The 21,286-nt window shown below is 38.1% G+C and overlaps 1 protein-coding gene across 3 annotated transcripts in view; it reads right to left on the bottom strand.

The window, feature by feature from the left end:
* The window catches only part of PLXNB2 (plexin B2), a 259,192-nt gene that overhangs the window by 15,359 nt on the left and 222,547 nt on the right, over nt 1-21,286 (bottom strand). For all 3 annotated transcript variants that reach the window (XM_017818176.1, XM_017818177.1, XM_017818178.1), the window contains 14 exons: nt 19,551-19,687; nt 18,745-18,912; nt 17,036-17,144; nt 15,100-15,327; nt 14,453-14,629; nt 13,874-14,013; nt 12,722-12,822; nt 10,262-10,491; nt 9,101-9,282; nt 8,306-8,372; nt 8,043-8,189; nt 3,619-3,775; nt 2,510-2,610; nt 1,356-1,440 (listed from right to left, as the gene is read on the bottom strand). In XM_017818176.1, coding sequence (XP_017673665.1) covers nt 1,356-1,440; nt 2,510-2,610; nt 3,619-3,775; nt 8,043-8,189; nt 8,306-8,372; nt 9,101-9,282; nt 10,262-10,491; nt 12,722-12,822; nt 13,874-14,013; nt 14,453-14,629; nt 15,100-15,327; nt 17,036-17,144; nt 18,745-18,912; nt 19,551-19,687 — 2,029 coding nt within the window. The remainder of the gene's footprint in view (nt 1-1,355; nt 1,441-2,509; nt 2,611-3,618; nt 3,776-8,042; nt 8,190-8,305; nt 8,373-9,100; nt 9,283-10,261; nt 10,492-12,721; nt 12,823-13,873; nt 14,014-14,452; nt 14,630-15,099; nt 15,328-17,035; nt 17,145-18,744; nt 18,913-19,550; nt 19,688-21,286) is intronic.

Raw genomic sequence — 21,286 nt, 5'->3', positions numbered from 1 at the left:
ATGAAAGTCTGCACATTGCTGCTAAATAGTGATATGTGTTAGAGCTATCAGCTGAGACCCATCTTCTTGAAAAATGTACGTTTCTGGCATATTATTTCCAATATGTTTGACTGCCTAGCCCTTGAAACCTACTAAATCTAAGATCAATAAATCTGTTTAAAGGAATGGAAGTACTATGTAAAGCAATGGCTTTTACAATCAGTGCTACAAAGAAAAGGTCATCCAATAAGTTCATAGGAGGAAGAATGATCTCAACAATTTTTGTCCCATAAATCTAACCTCTACTTTCTGTAAAATAACTGAATATAAAGATAAAAGAACACCAGAGAAACTGAACATCTGAAATCTGTAAAGGAAATACATGTAACAAAGAACATAAATTCACAAGTAAATATTTCCATAAAAATCGGAGTGCATTCGAGGCTGTAACGGATATTGTGTCTCAAGAGATTTTGAGATATAGAAAATTGGTCTAGACAGAACACTAACATGTAAAAGTAAAAGCTTTAAAAGATTGGTTGCAAGCTAACAGGTTTTCTTCTGTATTGAGAAGTCCAGCATACTGTAGCAGACAGCAATACAAGAATTATACAAGAGCTGCATTAGTGATGTGAAAGAGAAGAAACATTATGAGGAAATTCCTGACACTAACTTACAGTGGACTGCAAACCTCAAAAAGAACAAAGGAATTGTGAAAAACACTGCATCTAAGGAGATAAAATGCATGGAATGAATGAAGTCAATCAAAAAGCCCTGAAAAAGACATAGCTTATGAAACATCACTCAAAGGGAGAGAGACACAAAATATGAGTGTATAGAGGCAAGACAACATAGTTGTAAGAAATGCAATAAAAAAATTGCATCAGATCCATTATATCACAGAGAGGGGACCTAGTCTGTACCGCGGTTCATCAAGAACACTGCATTTAATTCTCAGTCTAATAAGAAGTGGAAGAAATTTGAAGAGGAAAGTGAGTAAAGGATGCAGAAAGGACAAAAAGAGATTAAGCTCTGGGAAGATGAAACATATAGTTTGACTATAAATGTAGTGTGATTAAAAAATAAAATATGCAAGGAAATGTTTAATAAGATTGCTTTCTATTAAGTTGGGGTATAGACTCACAGAAATTATGGTTAAAGTCTCAGTATTTAAGACTTCTATAATGAGGGCAAAGACAACTATTGCAAGTGTACAGTGGGTAACACACAACAAATAAACCCTGTATAGTCTGGTGGGAAATATGTAGCATCATAGAAGTGCTTGATAATCACGATCAAGACAGCAGCATCACTCTCTCTATGTGGGTTTTGACTTCTAGTCATCTTGAGAGGTAGGGAAGCCACAAGAGACTTACTTTCCCCTGGGACATCTTGTTGATTATCCTCTGGCTGCTGGGAAATTCCCATTTTCGATAAGATGAGTGTGGCACCATCTCGAACCTTTGAAAATACAAACACAGAGATGTTCTTCAGAAGAAGCATGCCCTACTGAACGTCTTTTTTAAATCATAAACTGTGGTTTCTGTAGTCTGTTGCAGGGAATCTAGACCTACGATGAACATTGCCCTTCAAAGGCTTCTTGGGAAACTGACTGCAATTCAGAACAGACTGCCTCCCCCTCCTTTAATAAGAGATCCCATCAACACCTCCTCTGAGGTTACTGAAATATTAGGAGCATCTCCAAGGCTTAAGTGGCTCCTCAATCTGGTGTGGGTGCCCTTTGTACAAAAATGGGGTTTATCAGGAAGAATCAGACCTGTCTGTTTTCTGAGGGAAAACCAACCAACTTCTCTCTTTTCTAATCAGGGTATCTGTTGCTGGAAGGCAATAAATAGCATATGAAGGAAAGATAAGTGTATTGCAAGTGTGTGGTAGAGTGCACAGTATGAAACCTAAAACAGACGGTACAAAACCGTCAACATCTGCTCTCCTGACTGGGCTGTTGAACAAACCAGACAAACCCAAAATCTATTCAGCAGCACAGCAATGACAAGGACAATTCTCAGGGGTAAGAAGTGGTAGAGGAGAGAAAAGATGAATATGAGACGTAGCAAAAGGAACTTTTGAATGTTCAAAGGGGAGTTTAGATTTGGATACTGCAATGATGAGGGAACCAAAGTGGTGGCATTTAGATGCGTTTTCATGTAAGATGTTTAGGCAATATGTCTAGACCCAGCCTTTCACATTCCAAAGCTTCTACTGCCTAGACCCAAGCCCTGTGTTTTTCTTTTGATTCTTTATCACAGAATCATAGAATGGTTTGGGTTGGAAGGGACCTTAAAGGTCATCTAGTTCCAACTCCCTTGCCACAGGTAGGGACACCATCCACTAGATCTGGTTGCTCAAAGCCCCATCCAGCCCAGCCTTGAACAATTCTAGGGATGGGGCATCCACAACTTATCTGGGCAACCTATATGTAGCACTGAAGTTTCTCTAAAAACAAACAAAGATTTTATTTATTACTAGAGAACAGTTAACAGGTGCAAATAACTGTTTTGAAACACCTTACGTTATAATGCATTAATGTGTTGATACGTTTCCATCTCCCATCTCTTTGGGATGTTAAATCCAAGTCTGAGAGGATCTGTGCAGTAGAACCTGGACGCCACTCTAAGGGGTAATTAAAGTGAGAAAAATCAGTTTTTAACAATGCAAAAATAACTACTCGAAGAATGTTTTACAGAACCATTGACACATTGTGGAATATTAAGAGAAGTAATTTAGCATATGCCCAAATGTGTGGTTTTTATAGCTTAATCCTTTGGTCTTTATTACAGAAGTTTGCATGAACTGTTCCTAATCATGCATATGACTTCTGATTATTTTCCACAAAAAGCTAAATTCCTTTGTATAGAATACTATAAATATATAAGATCTGCTATCAGTCCATGAATAGAGTAGGACTTCGTGGAATAGAAAAGACATTTTTAGGGATTTTACTAGGATTTCCTGAAGAGCAAGAATTCCATCTTCTACTTTCAGATTAATGAAGTAATGAAGATATTGAAAAAAACTATTAATTGGAGCTTTTATTATGAGATAATTAGGCCTTTTTAAGTAACACCATTTCTTTTTTTTCTCAAGAAGAGAACAGCTATTTTGAAAGCCTTCAAGGAGGATGATTTTCAGAAGCTAGATGGTTCATCATCTACTAAAAGCGCAGTTTCTGTAAGTTATAATTCTTTTGAATAACCATCATAAAGGCAACTAAAAATCAGTACCAGTTTCTGAAATTGCATCATTATTTCTCCATCAGTTAATTATCCATGCTGTCATTATCACATTAATTAGTACCTGAGATACTGACTCTGTCAGACATGAATACATTTGTGCTAACAGTCATTAACAGGCTCTTTGCACACTAATGACAGTATACCGAAATTCTAAGTCAGGAAAAATAACTCTGTAAGAAGGCATTCATTTTTAAGGCATATTAAGATTGCTGCAACATGCTGTATTTTTGCATTCAGCTGAACATGAATACAATGAAATTTTTTTTTTTAAGAAAATACAAACCAAACCAAATCCAAGCAATAAATGCTCTTATAGGCATTTTTTGAGAAACTATGAAATCACACATCTCACCTGTTCAATATGGTATCACAAGGAGCTACCTACCAATAACTACACTCTCAGCTTTTGGCCACTGAGAACATGGCAGATTTCGATAGACTTGGTCTATTATCTTTTCCTTTACTTGTGATATAGTATCACAGTTCAGCACTTTCACAGGTATGGATTCGTTTCCACCATCTTGCACATATACATTAACTGTCTGTAAAGAAAAGAATGTACATGATTATTAAGACAATTCAGTGCTGAATTACCTCTACATCTGTTTTTCTGGGTGATTTAAATGCTAACAGTATCTGAAATTCACCGTGCAATGATTATTGCACAGCAACACATATTTGCAGTAGAAGTATGGATTATTTGAGGGATTATTTGAAGGATACTTTGCTATTATGTAACCAACCAGCTATCAGAAATTCCGACCACTATGGCAAAACATAAAAGATACAGAATAGATTTAGTCATATGCTAATATTATTGAGTCATGGGAGTTTAATAAAGAAGGACACAAGAAGAAAAAACCTGGACCAATGACTGATAATCACAAACATAAAACCATAAAAAAGCCCATGTAATGCAGTGTTCAAAGTTCTTGAGTTCTCAATAATCATTTGAACTGCACTTTGTTGAACTCCTAGAATATTGTGTGCTTTTGCCTTTCTTTATGCTGTCTTCGCAGCTGTGGTTTTAAAGTTGAGGCTACTTCTCTACATCTGGTGATTTAACATGCCTCAACTGATAGTGAGTTGTTCAGCTTCCCTTACTTTGCCTCCTGTGACCAATGTTCATTAAATACACACACACACACACACACACACACACACGTACATGTAAAAGCCGTTTCTATCATCTTTGGTGTTTGAAAACCTCATTTACTGCTTATTATTATCACAATAACTCTAATAGCTCCCAGAAAAAAATACACCTATGTAGCTTATGCTAGTTCTAAAATATTACTGTTTTCTGATAGTATTGACATGTTTTTTAATGTTAAGGAGAATTTCTTGAAAGCTTATAATTTGCTAAATCTAGAGTGATTTTTTTGAAAGTAGCTTTGCTATATAAGTGTTGGTTTCAATACAGACAAAAGCAAACAAGAAAACCATGGCCAGGAAACCTCCACAGTAGGAAAAAAACATCAACAAAACCAAGTACATGTTATGAAAGTCCTCTTTCTTTGACTAGCTGAATCAGTACAACAGTTCAGTGCTGTCATGAATCTTTTACCAGTTAAGTAGCTTAGGAAGCCAGGCACATCCAAAACACGGCAGCTCTCAGATACATATGGTCCTGCCAACCATAATGCCTGAATTTATCATATCAGGCCTCAAAAATAAACTTGCGTAGCTGGTATTTTTAATCAGTAGAAAAGCTACACCATACGGCAGTCAAATTAAACATGATTGCACTGTCCCTTGACAGAACTCTCAAACTAATCATGAGATTTCACCTTCCTTTTCCTATTAGCTTTATGGTAATTAGACATGATTTTGCTGCTGGTTCAGTATGCAGCATGTCAGTGTAACCAGTGATGCAAAACAGATTCATCTTTTAAATAAGAACAATTAGAGAGCAGACAACTGCTCTGTGCTGTACTTTCCCACCTTGTCTCACTTTCAGGCAGAAGTGAAGGAATTAACTCATGCTTTAACCTACACTGGTTAAAGCACAAATGCTCCCTAACTGTTCAGTTACCATATCATCATCATTGTGCCTGAGATCCCAATAACTTATGGCAATAGTACCTCCCTTCATAATATTTTGTCACAGATATATACGCATATATCTCATCATCTTCCACACATGCACACACATAAAATACTTACTTGATGGGAAATCTGATGGTCTGGACCAAATACTGCTACTGTACAATGTTATAATGTTTAATATCTGGCTAATATGCTTGTTGTGCCCACATCTGATTGCATACACAAATTTTCTGCTTTCACACTGATTCATTTAGCTTAGTTGCAGGCATTGGGTTTTTTTGTGAAAAGAAAGAGACTGAATAAAGAATTACTGCCATTAAGTCTTACATGATGTACTGTGCAAATAAATTATTTTCTCACAATTTTTAACACAACAGAAATTATAGCCAGCATTGCCAGTCAGCGTATTTTCTGTGGGTGCCAATTTCAGCTCAGATATAAAGATGATAACTCAACTAGTTGCCAAAATATTAGTTAAAGTTAAAATATTTCTTCTTGCCCATGACACTCTTCCTGCAGGCAGTCTAGGTCACAGTCTGGTGACTCCGTAAGTGAAAGTCCCATAGCAATCTCCTCACATCAGCCTTCCCCTCAGCATCCCTTCAGAATACATAAAATGGTGATTTTTTTTTTTCAAAATGGGACTTAATAAAGTTTTTTTTAAGTTTTTCTTTCCACACTGCATATATGTCTCAGTTGGAGACAACTACAAATGATTCCTAGCATGTCAGTAAAAAAGAAATCAGAAAGGAAAAAAAAATCCTGTGTTGGTCTCTGAAGGACAGTCTGTGCATCTTTGATATTTACTACACTGTATCCTGAAGAAAACCAGCAAGACTATCAGAAAGAGTAAAACTAGATTTTACACTCCCTGAAAAGCTAAAGAGTGGGCTGCTTCAGTTTTCTTAAAAGGACATTGAATTTGTTTTCTGGAGTATGGTTGAAAAAGTGGTGAAAATTTCTGTCAGTGAACAAAATTAAGTCAAAGCAGAATACATAATTGAAGAGAACTGGACCATGGCACTGGTGATCAGATTCAGGGGGTGATAGAGCTCACAGGGGGAGTTTCCTTGGCAGCAGTGTCCACTTATCTCACTTGGAGGATGTAACACAGATCTCCAGAACTGCCTGTAGATGCAGCTTCCCCTCAGCACTGTAGAGAATTATTTCCCTAAGTGGAAATAAACACCTTTCAATACCAGTTTGGCTGCCCATTGTAGTTGGGTTTGTAACTCTCCCTGGGAGGGAAATGGAACTAGGATAGGTCACTTGATGTATATTTCACCAATAAGCTATTCCATACCATGTTACATCAGCCCAGCTATAGAGAGATGAGAAGGAAACAACTCCTTCCTTCTCTTCCGGGATTGTTGCGCGGGATAGACTCTGTTCTTCGGAGGAGGAAAACACCTTCTGTGGGGAAGTAGTCTTTATTGTCAGTCTTCCCTGTGTGCATAGTGCTTATAGTTCTCTTTTTCTACTCTGTGTACATATAAAATTGCCTTCTTAGCAGTCTCGGTTTTGCAAGTTTTTTTCTTTCCCCCCTTCCCTCCTCCTTTTCCCTCTGTGGGGGGGTTGGGCGGAGTCTTGGTGGACATGGGGCATTCAGCCAAGGTAAACTATAACACCCATGTTCAGGAGAGTCTGACTTACATAGGAACAAATGCAGAAAAAAGTTCATAAATTATTCTGGAGATTGCAGAGCCATCTCACAGGACTGCAGAGGAGCTCATCCTGGTATAGTAATAGAATGACGTTTGATATGCTGACCAGCAGCAATCACAAGGGAGAAAGATAACCTGAATTTCAAGAATAATGGTAGTGCAAGAATTCTGCTAAAATCAATTAGCAGTGAATTTAGATGCAAAAAAGGGAAGAGCCAAACACCCTAGCCACTGTTCAGACTGACTGAAAATTATGAAAGGGATTTATTGAAATGGATTCCACAGTGGCAGGATTTGGATTTTATCTTAGAAGATACTTTATAATTGTGTTTTCCTGCTTGGATTCTTGTTTTGGTCAAACTATTGACAGTCCTGCCTGTGGTGGTTTCACTCTGGGCCTTCCTGGAGACCAGCTTGTAACCAAGAAGGAACTAGGAAAGTGATCACGGAAGTATTCCATGCTATTCCTTTATGTAACTTGGGGTATAAATGAAGCCAGCAGGAGGGACCTCGCTCTCTTCCTTTCTGGCGAGGTTCGAGAACGGTGGGTCCCTGTCTCGGTCTGGCTTATCTGGAGCCGAGGCCTACAGTGACTGCTGTTATCTGCCACGCGTGAGGGGAGAGCACTGGGTCGTGTCTAGCCATCCTGCCTGTTCAAAGGGAAATGGTGAGATTTTTGCTAGTTTGCCTTCGGTTGGCGGGTTGACTCGCTCGGTCCTTGCCCCTTTTTGTCCTTCTCCCTTCTCCCTCCCCCTCTTCCCTTTTTGGGAAGCTGTTTGGGATTTCTGGAGTTGTGGTGTGTGGTATTCTCATTTTGTGTATCTGTCTCATATGTAAAATATATATATATATATATTTTTGCTATAGTTTTGGCTGTTTGAGTTCTTTCTTTTCTCTTCCCTCTCTGGGAGACGGGTCCTTGTTGTCGGGTTTCGGGGGCTTGGCGGGAAGCCAGCTTGAAACTTGCACACTGCCCATGATAAGATTTTCTATGCAGTTCACAGTAGTCTAGAAAACCATGTACAGACTTAACATTACAGGAATTAATTTTAAAATAGAAAAAGATTTTGTAATCTATTAATCATGCTTTGCTTACCAATTGTGTATACTCTACATCATCTCCCAGTAAGCCTGTGTCATTCAATGTATACTTGGCTTTCTTTAGTACAGCATCCACTGGGCCTTTTTCTACCTGGTGTTTGATAGCCTTGAACAACCTATAAAGAGGCTCCCCAGCGTTGTCCTGTTTAAAGGAGAGAACACGAAATAAAGCAAAACCAAAAGATATACTCAATGCAGCATGTTTAAGTATTACTGATTAAAAAAAAAAACCCACAGGCAATAGACTTTTACTCTTACCTTGAGGTACTGATATAAACAAATAGACATCCAGTTAGACAACATTCTCTCAACAACCGTTTCAGACCTGAAAAAAAACCCAGCCAATCCTGAGTATGGTAAGGGTACATTGCTTGCTTGAAATATAACAATCTTACATGCTTAACTGCATGCACTCTCCTAATGTAATGATTTCCCTATAGAGCCTTGAAAGCATATACTTGCTCTAGGATAAGTGCTTTGTATTGCTCATCATTCCTGCGTACCTTCAGCTCATTGCTGAAAATCGCACATCCTTTATGCAAAACCTTAAACTGGGTCTACGCTGTAAGAGCTAAAAAATTAACCTAGTTGTGCAGTTACTGGGAAATAACCTACAGATTACAAAGCTACAACATAAACACAGCAAAGTGTATTGCAATTTATTTAGGATAAAAAATGGGTTAAAACACTAGAGCAAGCCCTCACTGAAAGCACAAGGCAAGCTGATTGTGTGTGCTCATTACAGACATGATGCCTGGTATAAATGCTAGATCATTTGAAATAAGGTTAGATTAAAAAGTAAATGAACTGTTCAATATGATATTTTGAACTAAGGTAAGTGTTCCTGCACTACAGTATTTAACTAAGGAAATCTGTGGCCAGCAGTCCTGTCTGTGCCTTCAACAGCTGCTCCTGTGGGCTTGTCTTCATAATATGCTTGGGCCAAGCTATTTCTGACTTTCATGGGTAGCTGGCATTTTAATAGTCACATTGCAAAAGAAACACATTTACAGAAAAACAGAGACCTATAGAAAATATGACAATCATTCAAACCTTCTTAGCATCAGCTTTGGGTTTTTGGCCACAACATACTGCTCCATAAGTTCTAAGAACAGCGTCCTCATGATGTCAGTATAGTATTCTAGCTTTCCATGTAAAGCGACTGTCAGCAAAGATGCAAAATACACTTTAGCTCGAGCAGAGAACTCCCTTTGGTTTTCCAGCGTGTGAATAAACTGAAACAGAAAACAAATGCAGAATCAAGTCAGATGGCAGGTTTCTGAAGAACCTCAACACTTGTCTGCACTAAGAAGACAAGAAATATTATTTTAATATTAATCTCCTAAGTGCAGAATGGAAAAGTTTTCAGAAGTTAAAAAAAACCTACTTATAAGAAAATGTTGCCCAGAATTTGTTTCTAGATACGCACAGAGTGCACTGGACTGACCCAAGGAATGTTTATATACTTAACTAAAACCTTATCTAAAAAGGATGCTTTAATTTAAGGAAGAACAGTGTTCTGTGACAATTTTTTAAAGACAAAATCAACTCTTCTCCAAATTCCCAGTCCTTTTACATCAAATTACAAAGACACTAATACAACTACACCTGGGAATGTGCTTTCATCTGCCAGAAACTCTAATACTACCATTAACTAGCTCAGCACTAGAGCCCCATTAAAAAAAAAAAAAGAGAGAAAAAGTTAGAAGCCTAAATCTATATTTAGGTATCTGACAATGAGCCTCAGTTTTTGAGAGTGAGCAATTAGAAGTCTCCTCAGAACTGCTGTGAGAACATCAGTCTTGATGAATAGGTCACTTGAGGAGCCTCTGCCTCTCTGGGGGCAGAGATTCAGCAGATGGCTGCCCACAGGTGACTCCTGTAAGAAGCCAGGACTGGAATCAGCACTCTGATCATATGTCTTAAAAGGCTAAAACAAACTTGTAACACCAGTTTTTATGTCAGAGTGGGCCACTGCAATGTTGACTAGCTCCATACTACATGACCTGGTGCATAATTAGGACCTTGCCTCTTCGTCCCACCAGGAAGCTCTGGCTGTGATACCATATATGTGCAGTGGTTACTGTGGAATCAGAACCATAACAACATCACTTATTTTTAATAATTCTGGTTTAGTTGTGTTTAGAAACCTCCTGTCTTGCATACACAGTTATGCCTAGCTAAGAGACAAGGTGAATCTACTTCAGTACTCACATTAATGAGAAATGATTTGCTGTTGAGGAGATTGGAAAACTGGTACAAAGCCTGCTCCACAGTCTGGCGCCTAGCCTCAGGAATATCCAACTTCCCCGTAATCATCACATCTTTTTCTCCATCTTTGGAGGGCAAGAAGAAGACTCTATCTGTGTAGGTTTTGTAGTCCAGTACTGGAATTCCAGCTTCATTGATATCATTTGTCTGATCCTCCATCTCTATCATTAGATCTGCAATATGCAATGCAGTTTAAAGGTTCATTTAAAAAAGCCTGTAGGTTTTTTAGGCAACACAATCTCTTTGGGAGCCTTGTAATAGAGAAAAAGCAACTCAGCATTAAAAACTCTTATTTCATCTCACATTTTCTCTTGCTATTTTTACCAATTATCCTGTTAACTATGACCACAGTTAATCCTATGGTGACATGAGGATAACTGCCCTTAGCACTGATGACTTCCTTGTTGTTGACTATCCAAAAAAGGGCCTTAATGGGCATCTGTATGAGTTTATATATATGAATGCAAGATTGTAGTACAGAACAAAAAAAAGACACTATGATATTTTTGTTTGTTTGTTTAATTGGTTTGGTTTGTTTTTTTCCCAATCCATACCCTCTGAGTCTAGGTAGTAATGAAAGTTCCTTTAAAGACAATCAAGGAAAGAAAGGTTTAAAGTGTAAAGCACGCTAATTTAATTTAATTGAAAGGAATGGTAGGAAGGAAGAAGGTTAAATGGTTCATTGAAATTGATGGAAACATTTCTGTGGGATTCAAAAGCTCTGAAATTCTTAAAAGGGACAAAAATTAGGGAATCATCCTTTGGAGCAGCTATTCTACCTGAAGGCTTTCCAATTACCCAATATTGCTGATTGACTGGAATACCATGTTAATTAATCTAGTGACCTATTTTCTCAGGAGTTTCATTGCTCTTATTCATTCATTTACCTCTTTATTTTATAGCATTCAGCAAAGCTGAGGGAGAAAGCATCTTCTGTTTTCCCTCTTTGTGGCATTATCACTTTCTTCCTGATGTTCCTCTCCTTGGCTATCTTTGGTCCCATGTATTTAGATTGTCTGCACTTCTTGCTGTTGACATTACTGTTTCACAGTATGGTACTAGAATGTGTTTTGACTTCAGTGTTTCATGTAACTCAGTCAAGGTGGGTGTAGTTTAGGAACTGGATTACTCCTTGGATGTGCATTCTACTTCCCTAGTGTTTGTACTTTCTGTATCTTCAACCCAACAGGCAGCAGAAATCTGTAGCCATCTACTCTTGCCCCAGCAAGAGAAAAGCACCTTCTTTCAGAAACAGGTATGAAGTGCCATGGGAGAAGTGAAGAGAGGAATGGAGGACCTTGATAGATCCTCTTACAGTTCAAAATGCAGTTTGAAATTAAGCCCATTTGGGAATAATTCTTGATTCAAACATTTGCTTCTAGTTTGTGTCCAGAACCTGGAAGGAGTTGGTTTTCCAGAAAAAGCAACCTAGCAACCTGGTACAAGTAAAGAACATCTTGTCCCAGAAATGCCAGAAAAAACGACTGGGGTTGAGGTCGAGGCTTTCAGTATGGCTGAAATATTTGAGATACCCTGAGCTTTTTAAATTAATTTCCAAGTCTAACCTTAAATTCCTGTTTTATTCAATCCTACTTTTCAGCTATTGTCAATATGAAATAATGTTTTCTCTTTAGAAACAAAACATGTGGGTAATTTTTTAAATAGAGATTATTTCAACATGACCCAACAGTAAGTATAATTCAGATAATGAGGTGACATTTCATGGTAATCATTTAGGCCAATATTTGCTATATTTACACTCAGATGCCTAATTTAAGCGTTGCAATCAGTAGTTCAACATGTAAAAATGCTGAGCCTTCACACCTCCTGCTGCCTTCCCTGGGATGATGCCTCTACATTTACACAGAACAATTAGCTAGCTCCTCAAATCAAGCTAAGGTTTTTCCCACGATAGACAGGGAAAAATGCTATTTCTTTCCTGTGAGCTTAGCAAGTTATCCCTTTGTATGCCGATTGCTGCAAATAAATTTTGCAGCTCTCAAACATCTCCTAATGTGCATACTCAGCACATACAGTCATTGTGCTAAATACTAAGTGCACGGTTAGTCACTACAAAACATTCTTATCTTCATATTAATGACCACTCACATTAATGGCTATAAGTAACCTCTAGCTCAACTGGTTTCTAGTCCCAGTTTCTAACTGTGCTTCCTTTAGACTAAAACTGTCCATTTATTTTAATAACCTTGGCTACCTATTTTATTTTACTCCTTTCATATACAATAGCAAAATATCTCCTCTATGTCAATGTCATTAATGAAGACTACAAAGATCTATTAATTATTTTTTCCCAAAAGACAGTTTTAGTAAGCAAGTACCATTCCTGCAGCCTGTCTTCTGATTGCTCAAGGGGATGCACAGCAATGAAAATTTCTGTCATACCTGTGAATTCCTTCTTGCATCGGTCTCTGACACTCTCCTCCAGGCCTTCAAGCTGTGATTTAATTTTTTCATACTCTCGTTCTGCTTGTTGGCTCTTGCGTCTTTATGAAATAGAAGTAAGATTTTAAAAAAGTTATGAATTACAAAAGTAAACAATTTGGAACAGCTCTGAGAGGGAAGCTAAAGGACTGGAGGAAATTTTCCTGACTTTGATTACTTTTTTAAGTACAGCAGAAAGAGAATAGACGGGGGAAAACAGCAACAGTGGCTAAAGTCTTCATTCCACGTAAATCCACTTGGTACCATCATGGTTGGCTGCTTCAAAGCACACTCGGGCCAACGATTTAAAATCCAATGAGAAGTAGCTAAAATGCTTTTAATCACATATAAAGTACAGAAACTCAATTTGTATGCACTGAACAAAGATTGCTTGCAACATGTCCTGAACTGGCTCTAAGCCACTCAGGAGAGTGTCTGGGATTGAACTGAGAAGGTTGACAGACATCCAAGAGAACATCAGGGCTGTACAGCACATGCTTCAACTATATTGATATGTACCACAAGAGTGAAATCCACCTCCTTCTGAGGGACAGTATGAGGCCCTCATTATTAACCTTAGAATTGGACTAAGTAGGTCTTAAACGAAATACAGACATTGTTCTGGCCCTTTATGAAACATGAATTTCGCTGTTAATCATGCAGTTTGTGTGTGGGTAGCACTTATCTCAGCTGGAAAGGCCAAAATGACCCCTTAGTAAAATCCATCCAGCTCAGACCTACAGCGCTGACTGAGGCAGCATAAATGCTGATGGGTATGTATACAGAATAAGTTATCTTTTTCACAAGTGGCACTTTAGCTGCCATTTTAAAAAGCTATGTGTGCAACTCAGTCTGCAATTGTGTAGTTGGGAAGCCTGGGACCAATCGCTGTGTTTATGTACAAAGGACGGACTGGGTTGACTGACACCAAGGAATTTGGTGTGCGTGAGAGGAATAAATTGGTGCTCATACATATTTTCAGCTGTCACTCCCTTTCTTAACTCTACAGATCATAAAAAAGATGAAGATAATTTCTGTAGACTGAGCTGAAAACAATCAGGTAGTATCCTGAAAGCTTTAGGACAACAAAAGCACCTAATTAAAGGAACTTACCTGTAACAGATGATAGAAATAACAATTATTGCTATCATAGGAATAAGTACCAGTGGCAAAATAAGATTCAGTGGGATATCAGTCACACGTGTATCATATTCCACCCTTCCAAGGATCCATTCCCGGAGTCCAAATTTCACCTAATTGGATAAGCACAGACATTTGTCTCAAAAAGTGCAAATGGATGGTGGTTCATTTCTCAGTTTAGCAATTCCCACAAGTGAATTTCTAGCTCAAACTGTCAGACAAAGGAAGCATTTCTGAATATTTTATACTGAATTTGGGTCACTAGCACTTTATTTCATGAAGTCATTTAATTTTGCTTAGCAGAGGAAGAAAAAAATCCCCAGTCTGTCTAGCTACAGCATTACATTCCTATGTAATGAAGGTAGAAGGCATGTGGCAGCGTGGAACTGCTTTTGCCTCTTTTATGCAGCAGGCAGATGCTGAAGGAAGAAAGAACTGCGAGGAGTTTCTTCATGGTACTACAACAACTTTGGAGAACAAATCACTTCAGTTAAGAAGCACTGTATCAATTTCACTTACACGACACTAAATTCTATAGAAAAGGTAACCTACAATGAATTCAGGAAGGTTATTGATGGTATCTCTCTTCTGCCGTTTCTTTGGTTGAGGCTGTACTTCTGGTGGCTCACAGTATAAGTCCGTTTCAGTAAGAGTTTTTATGTTGCAAGGCTCATCACCCACAAAAGCCTGGGCCTCGTCTATTGTCATGGCTTTGTTCAGGTTACTGCCCTAGACAGAAAATAAAAAGCTAAGTCATCATCGCAAAGTCTTGGGAGAAATCCTGAATTGCAACCTTCCATTTGGATCACTTTTAGCAGCAGATGTGATTCACACTGCAGCCTACAGAACAGCAGAATGATTCGGAATTACGTGATTTCTCTCCTTGACTTGTGTGAGATAAGATGTCCCTTCCAGTTCCTGGGAGCTCTACTGGGAGAGGGCATTTCCAAATGCCAGGCTCAGCAGGAGAGAGCATCCCTGGTGCCCCCAAAGTATGGCTAAAAAGATAGTAACTCTCTCTGAGAAGGCGCAGGGAGAGGAAAGGGGAGCTGTTAATGTTCTTAATATAGTAGAGGTAAGGGACTCTACCAAGCATTTGGGGTATGGCACCAAACAACTGCTAAGGCTTTGAGAAAGGAAGGAAAAATTCCATACATGCTTCAAGGACAAAATGAGCAACCAACGCTCTAGAAGTTTACCTTTGCATTAATAAGTTTGTTAACTTGTTTTTTGATGCCATCTGTGAAGTTTTCAAAGGTTGGGTCTGCAACATAGGCAAAGGAATGACTCTCATTTTTTACAACCAACTCATAACGATCCATTAGAATAACAGTGGTAATGTTGTAGTTTTCTGGGTCTTCCAGTATTGGTGGGGAACTAAAAACCACCGTGGTTTCATTGAGTCTTGTAACAAGATTTCCATAAAACTGCAAGAAACAAGACAAGAAGAATATGTATATTTTAGAGTCTGACTTGTTCCTGTACATAACTGTTGGTAACTTCAGACTGTAGAAATAAAAGCACTGGATTTATATCTTTGCCATACAGCAGAAATAACACAGTATAAGGCATTTTCCAAAAAGAAAATGAAATAAATTTGTTGATGAGAATAAATCATTGATTCATTGTGTTCTAGCAGCTGCCTGCAGAAAATGCTTAGGCTACAGAGCAGTTTCCATTGCTTTCAAATTCTGTGTCTCTTTACCACACTGAACTGCTATCATTAAGTTCCTCTCAGATTAGGAAGTTAACGTTACCTTCAATCCTATCATCTTCTGTACCATTAAGTATCTCAGGTAGATTCTTTTCTACTCACACTGCATAATATCTCACTGAAATTTGATGCAATTACTAAGTGAAATTTTGGGATAAAATCTCACAGTTGTCAGTCGACTACTCAAGGTAACAACTCAGCAACATCCTCCATTCCCAATTATACAAATGTTTTTACCCTGACACTCTTTCAAGTAACATCAACCATAGTCAAAAACACTAATAGGAGTCCTCAGCATTTGTTCTATCATCACCTCTGTTTCTCACTTTGCGACTCAATGTAATTTGATAGCTTCTCTCCAACATTTCTGATATTGCCATATAAGTGGAAGGAAACCAAAAGATTAGAAAAGCTTTTACTCTTAACCAAGAATATGTGCTATATGTGATGCTGACTTAAGAGGACAGGCTGAACATATGTAATAAGAGGGGTAAGAAATGTTGATAAACACTGTCAAGAATGCTAAATAGACTTTTAGGTTGTCCTAGGAGTCAAGGTTATCAAGATAATTACCTCTTGCAGTATTTGGCCTAACAAATATAGGCAGTTTTCCTTTTAAAAATCTTTAGGGATAGCATTCTAATGGCTCCAAATCCAGCTGGGTTTGGCTTACTCTAAAAGTTGAATCATGTATATATTACAAAACATGCATATTAACAACTCTTTATGGATCACAAGACAGTCTTAAACTGAAGTGCCAGCCTTAGAAAAAGTCTTATAACATTCCTTCTAGAAGATCACTTTTAAGTCCCAAATCATGTCATTAAATTGTGATATCTTCATTAGAAGAGTGGGAAATTGAGACTATTGGTAATGTCAGTCCCTCTTATCATGAGATGCAAGAAGGGTTTTTAACATTATTTTTCACAACTTTTTGTGAACCTGCTACAGGTGGTATATGCATGAAGCAAGAAAGAAAAGAATGCTTGGTTCATTGAGACATGAGAAAAATAAAAGGGACTGACTGTGCAAAGCTGAATACTCTGCATTGTCTACATTTGGGTCCTGTTTCAGGCAAATCTCTAACTTGCAGGGGGAGAAGGAGAAAGATAAAGAAAAACCAAACACTTTCAAATTCTGAAATACATCAACTTTATCACTCAAAGTTTAATTTTTCTATCCTTATTCATACTGAATGAAACTAATTGTAAAGCAGAAGAGGAAAGGTACAAGTGAATGTAAGTCAAGATGCTATGCAGGAAAGTCAAGATCTTCTCCCATGGAAACGCTGAACAGACTAAGAAATCTGTTCAAACCTTATTTCATCCCAAGCCCAGTGGGCAAACTTCAATGCAGTTTTTGAACAGATTATATGCTTTTCATCCAACGCAGTGCCTTTGGGAGGAAAGAAAGAAAATTACCTTTTTTTGATTTATCTTCCCTGCTTCTGGACGTTCTGCATATACCACCAATGAGAAACTCTGGATGAGCTCAAAACTGGTTCCAGTTACTGTAATATTTCTCCCTCCACTGAAAGGTAGAATTAAAAAAGAAGTCAAGTCATTGGCACACTATCACAGCTATACACTGCTTCATCCTGCATTGCTACTACTTCCACTGAAAAAACCCTATATATAATGCCTACACGACAATTAGATATGCTACAAAAAGGACTTTTGTTAAAGCTATCAGTCACTACAGCATTTAAAACCAGCAATGTCAACTTAAAAATCACTTGAAAACAGCAGAATTTTAAAAAGTACAAAGTGCTTTGCCAGTATTTTTGGCTTTTCATTGATGCCAATCTTGTGTGCTTTACATCTTTAATATTATTATTAAAATCATTCTGAGACAAAGGTGAGAGTGTATTTTCCACAGGTCTGTAGGGACCTGGCTTCTCTACTCCCTTTCATTTGCAGCACATTGTTTAAAAAATAATACATTCACATAAGAAGAAGAATGCACGCAAGTTGCCAGTAGGAATTAAAGTCATTGAAGTAACATGGATTTAGAGGAATAGCAAACCTCAAAGCGATCCATAAAAATAGGCTTCAGTTTATATAGAGGAAAAAAAAAAGTCATTTAAATCCCATGGAGTAAATCACTATCAACCTATCAAAGAAACATTCCGGGCCCAAAAATCACCCAAACCAAAAATAAAAAGCAAATGTTAAAACCAAATCCTATTTTATACAAATGAGTACTCAATATTAAAGGAGACAGGTATTAATATCTCCAAGAGAAGTCATGGCCAAATTTATTTTTAATGTTCTGTTTGTTGAGTCATGTTGTTACAATTCTTTTTACTGAAAGCAAGTGGAAATATCACGATCCCACTCTGCCAACTTTACCCCACTAAGCAGAAAGATCAGAATATTGAGGAACAGCAGAGACCAACATGAATCAGGCTCCTTTTTGTCCCTGTATAGGTCACAGAATGACTTTCAAAGCCAGAGGTATGCTACAAGGGTTTTTATACAGATGATTTGCTGTATTGCTACAAGTACAAGAATGCTATACATTTCTTTGGTTTCCCCATTAGTCCTAGGTGAGCTTTTCCCCAGAAGGAACAGTTACCAGATGGGTGTTACTAAGTACCACCATAGAACAGCGCATACTTTCTAAAAACATTACTGAACCCTGGTCTAGATTTCCGAAGAAGATACTTCTTTTTCCTCATGAGACAAAGAAAGAGATGACACACCATAACTTTCCTCTGTTTCTAGCACACTTATTGAAAGCTAAATAGAAGAACTGTTAGAAACCTCTCCATTAGAAACTTTTTCTATAGGTTATCCTAGTAGGATAAAGATTTGAACTAATGCAAAGATCATTTGTCTGACATGCTGAAATACTTCAAACCTCTTTCTTTGGGACATCATAATTTATAAGAAGCTCATTGCCTTTTCTGGTTTTAGGACTGACCTTTGAAACAGGATGAAAATTTGGAGGTAAACAGAATACTTTCAAATATCAGTTGCAGTTTAGACCACAAACCCTACGTACTTAAATGTGTGCATGGCCAGAATACAGAAGTTTATTTCAAACACTTCTGTATATAATAGGTTTATTACATATTATACATATTTTAACCCAATTTTAAATGAAGTTATGACAAACATTTCATTACCTGCTGAAGCTATTTACTGGCAGGAATTTGGTGACAGTAGGATTCCCACTGTATGTAAACAGCTGTGGTACAGTAATTGTCATGCCTCCATAGTTCATTGTGACTGGAACAGTTTCAACCTTGTTATTAGGTCCTGTAATGCAAATGATCTCGTCTCCAAATTTGGTGCTAGATTGGAGAAAAAAAAGAAGAGGAAACACCTTCTGTTAGCAATATTATGGAAGTTTGTATTCCTTTACTGCAGTACCCCCAAAGCAACAAAACCAGGGCTCTATTTTTGCCAGGCACCAACTAGTTACCAGAGGAGACATCACTTTCTTCAGATCACTTAGGTTTTTTAAAAAAGATGTAGGATATGACAATGAATCGTGTCAAAACACAGGAACAATGCAATGTCAACACACTTGGTGTCCTTCCCTTTTTTGAGAAAAGAGAAGGGCAGCAAATAATAAAAGGAAAAAGAAGTGAGAAGAACAAGCCAAGGGGCACTAGAAGATTAAGATTTTATACAGAACCATTGAGGAGATACTGAATGAAAGCACGAGTGAGTTTGAAGCAGTCAGTCAAGCAGAGAAAACCAAAACTGCAGAAATCTTTGGATATCTAAATTATCCCACTTTGGGTGTTTTTACAGCTCCTTCTTCCAGCTGGAGCCTCTGAGTGACCTTCTGTCTGCATGTTACCTGCAGAACTCCATTGCATGGGATGAGTAATGGAGAGACAGACAACGGATTTGTTTAAGGCCAGAAAAGGTTGGTGTTTCATTAGAATACAGCTCTGTATTGTTAATTACTCAGGCTACATACACATTGCAAGGCTGGCTACCGACTGAAACTTGAACATCCTTCTTGGAACCAGTGGCGAGGTTTATACCAGAGATGGTAAGTGTGGTTCCACCCGCTTGTGGACCACTTTCAGGTCTTATTTGAGAAGGATGAGGTTCCTGCAAAGAGAAGATTGTCAAACTAATTGAGAAAAATAAAATAAAATTTACACCAATATTATTTGGTTTAATAGCTAATAGAAGTTTACTATTACTATCTGAAAAATAGTAAAATTAAGGTAATGAGAGACAATTTTTCTAAAATAAAACAAAATCTTTTATTGTTTATGCTGAAGGAAGAAGTAAAAGATGATGTGAACGCACTCTTTTTCTTTACTGTATTTTATGAAGCTTTATTCAAGTTTCAATTCCCTTTTCACAAAATGTAGGATGAGCTATCATTATGTTTGTGAGAGCTTCCTGTTGGATTTCCTGGTTTCATACCAGGAAATACCATAAGATTTTTCTTTTTCTTATGGCTGAGTCTACCTACATCTTTTCTTCCAGTTTCCTATACTGTGTGTCAGCTACAAGAGACAAAGAGCATGGTTTTCAAAGCTTGTACCAAACAGAAAGAATATGAAGATTCTGCTTATCTCATAAGGGTCTTAATTGTTATACTATTCTTGAGCAATGAGCTTGCAAAGAAAGAAAATCAGAAAACACTCAACATTTCTTTATGTACCTAGAACCTTGGAGTGGATTCCTTAAAAACAATTAAAACAAGCAAACACACTTCAAATTGTTATGAAATTTGTTTGATATTTAAATTTCTCAAATAAGTTTCCTCCTTTTGTTCTCAATTCAGTCTTTATTTCCATGATTGTATTCTGGGAGCCATGACAAATACCGTAAATTAACAGTGAGGGCTTTTCATGAACAGCGTGATTTAATTACTTCATCGCTAAGTAGTTTCTGCTTCCAGTTGAGAAAAGCATCCTTATTCAGGACCACACTGAAGCTGCTGAATCAAGAGGATGACTGAAGCCAAGCAAGCCGCGTGACAGGGGTTGCCAGTCGGCCCCGGGTGCCCGCCGGCCCCACGCCTCACCAGGCCTGCAGACGTGCCACAGCCCTCGCGCCCGCCAGGCCACAGCTGCTGTCCCTGCAGGCAGCACGGTGGTCCAGGGTACCCAGCTGCCATGGGTGCTGCACACACAGAGAAGATGCCAGGTCCAGGCGTGTGGCTGGTGCATTAGGCTGGGGCACTGCTACGAGGTATCCTGATCCTGCTCTTGCTGAAGTGTACCAGTTCAGGAGCTTAGGGAGGTTGTGAGTAGGTAATGCCTTTTCTAATGTATAACTGTGCTGCTTCACCCATATTAAAACACAGTCTTTTCTTGAATGAGTCAAATAAGCAATAAACTTATTTCCCAGTCTCATGTATATTTGTAAAGGACAGCTGTTCTCCTCCTCCTCTTGCCTAATCTTGCTAAAGTGATTGACTGATAATAAAGTCCTGACTTGGGGCTATTCCATAGCAAGCATTGGCAAATAAAGAAAGAACAGAGAAGTTTGAAAACTTCTCTTGCTCTTGAGGGTTTCCCTGATCACCATCACATAGCACCAATAATCCCACTCCAAGGAGGAAAAGCCCTGCTGAGAAACAGAGCTACATGCCCACCTCTTACTAGTCATGCAGCAAAACACGTTCTCTCATGTCATTTTGCTCAAGCACAGACTGCTGCCTCTGTGACAACTTACAGCTACAAAACCAAG

The sequence above is a fragment of the Lepidothrix coronata genome, unplaced genomic scaffold (assembly GCF_001604755.1).
Source record: "Lepidothrix coronata isolate B3197 unplaced genomic scaffold, Lepidothrix_coronata-1.0 Scaffold66, whole genome shotgun sequence".
Taxonomy (NCBI): Eukaryota; Metazoa; Chordata; class Aves; order Passeriformes; family Pipridae; genus Lepidothrix; species Lepidothrix coronata.
This window is presented reverse-complemented; position numbering and strand designations above follow the sequence as displayed.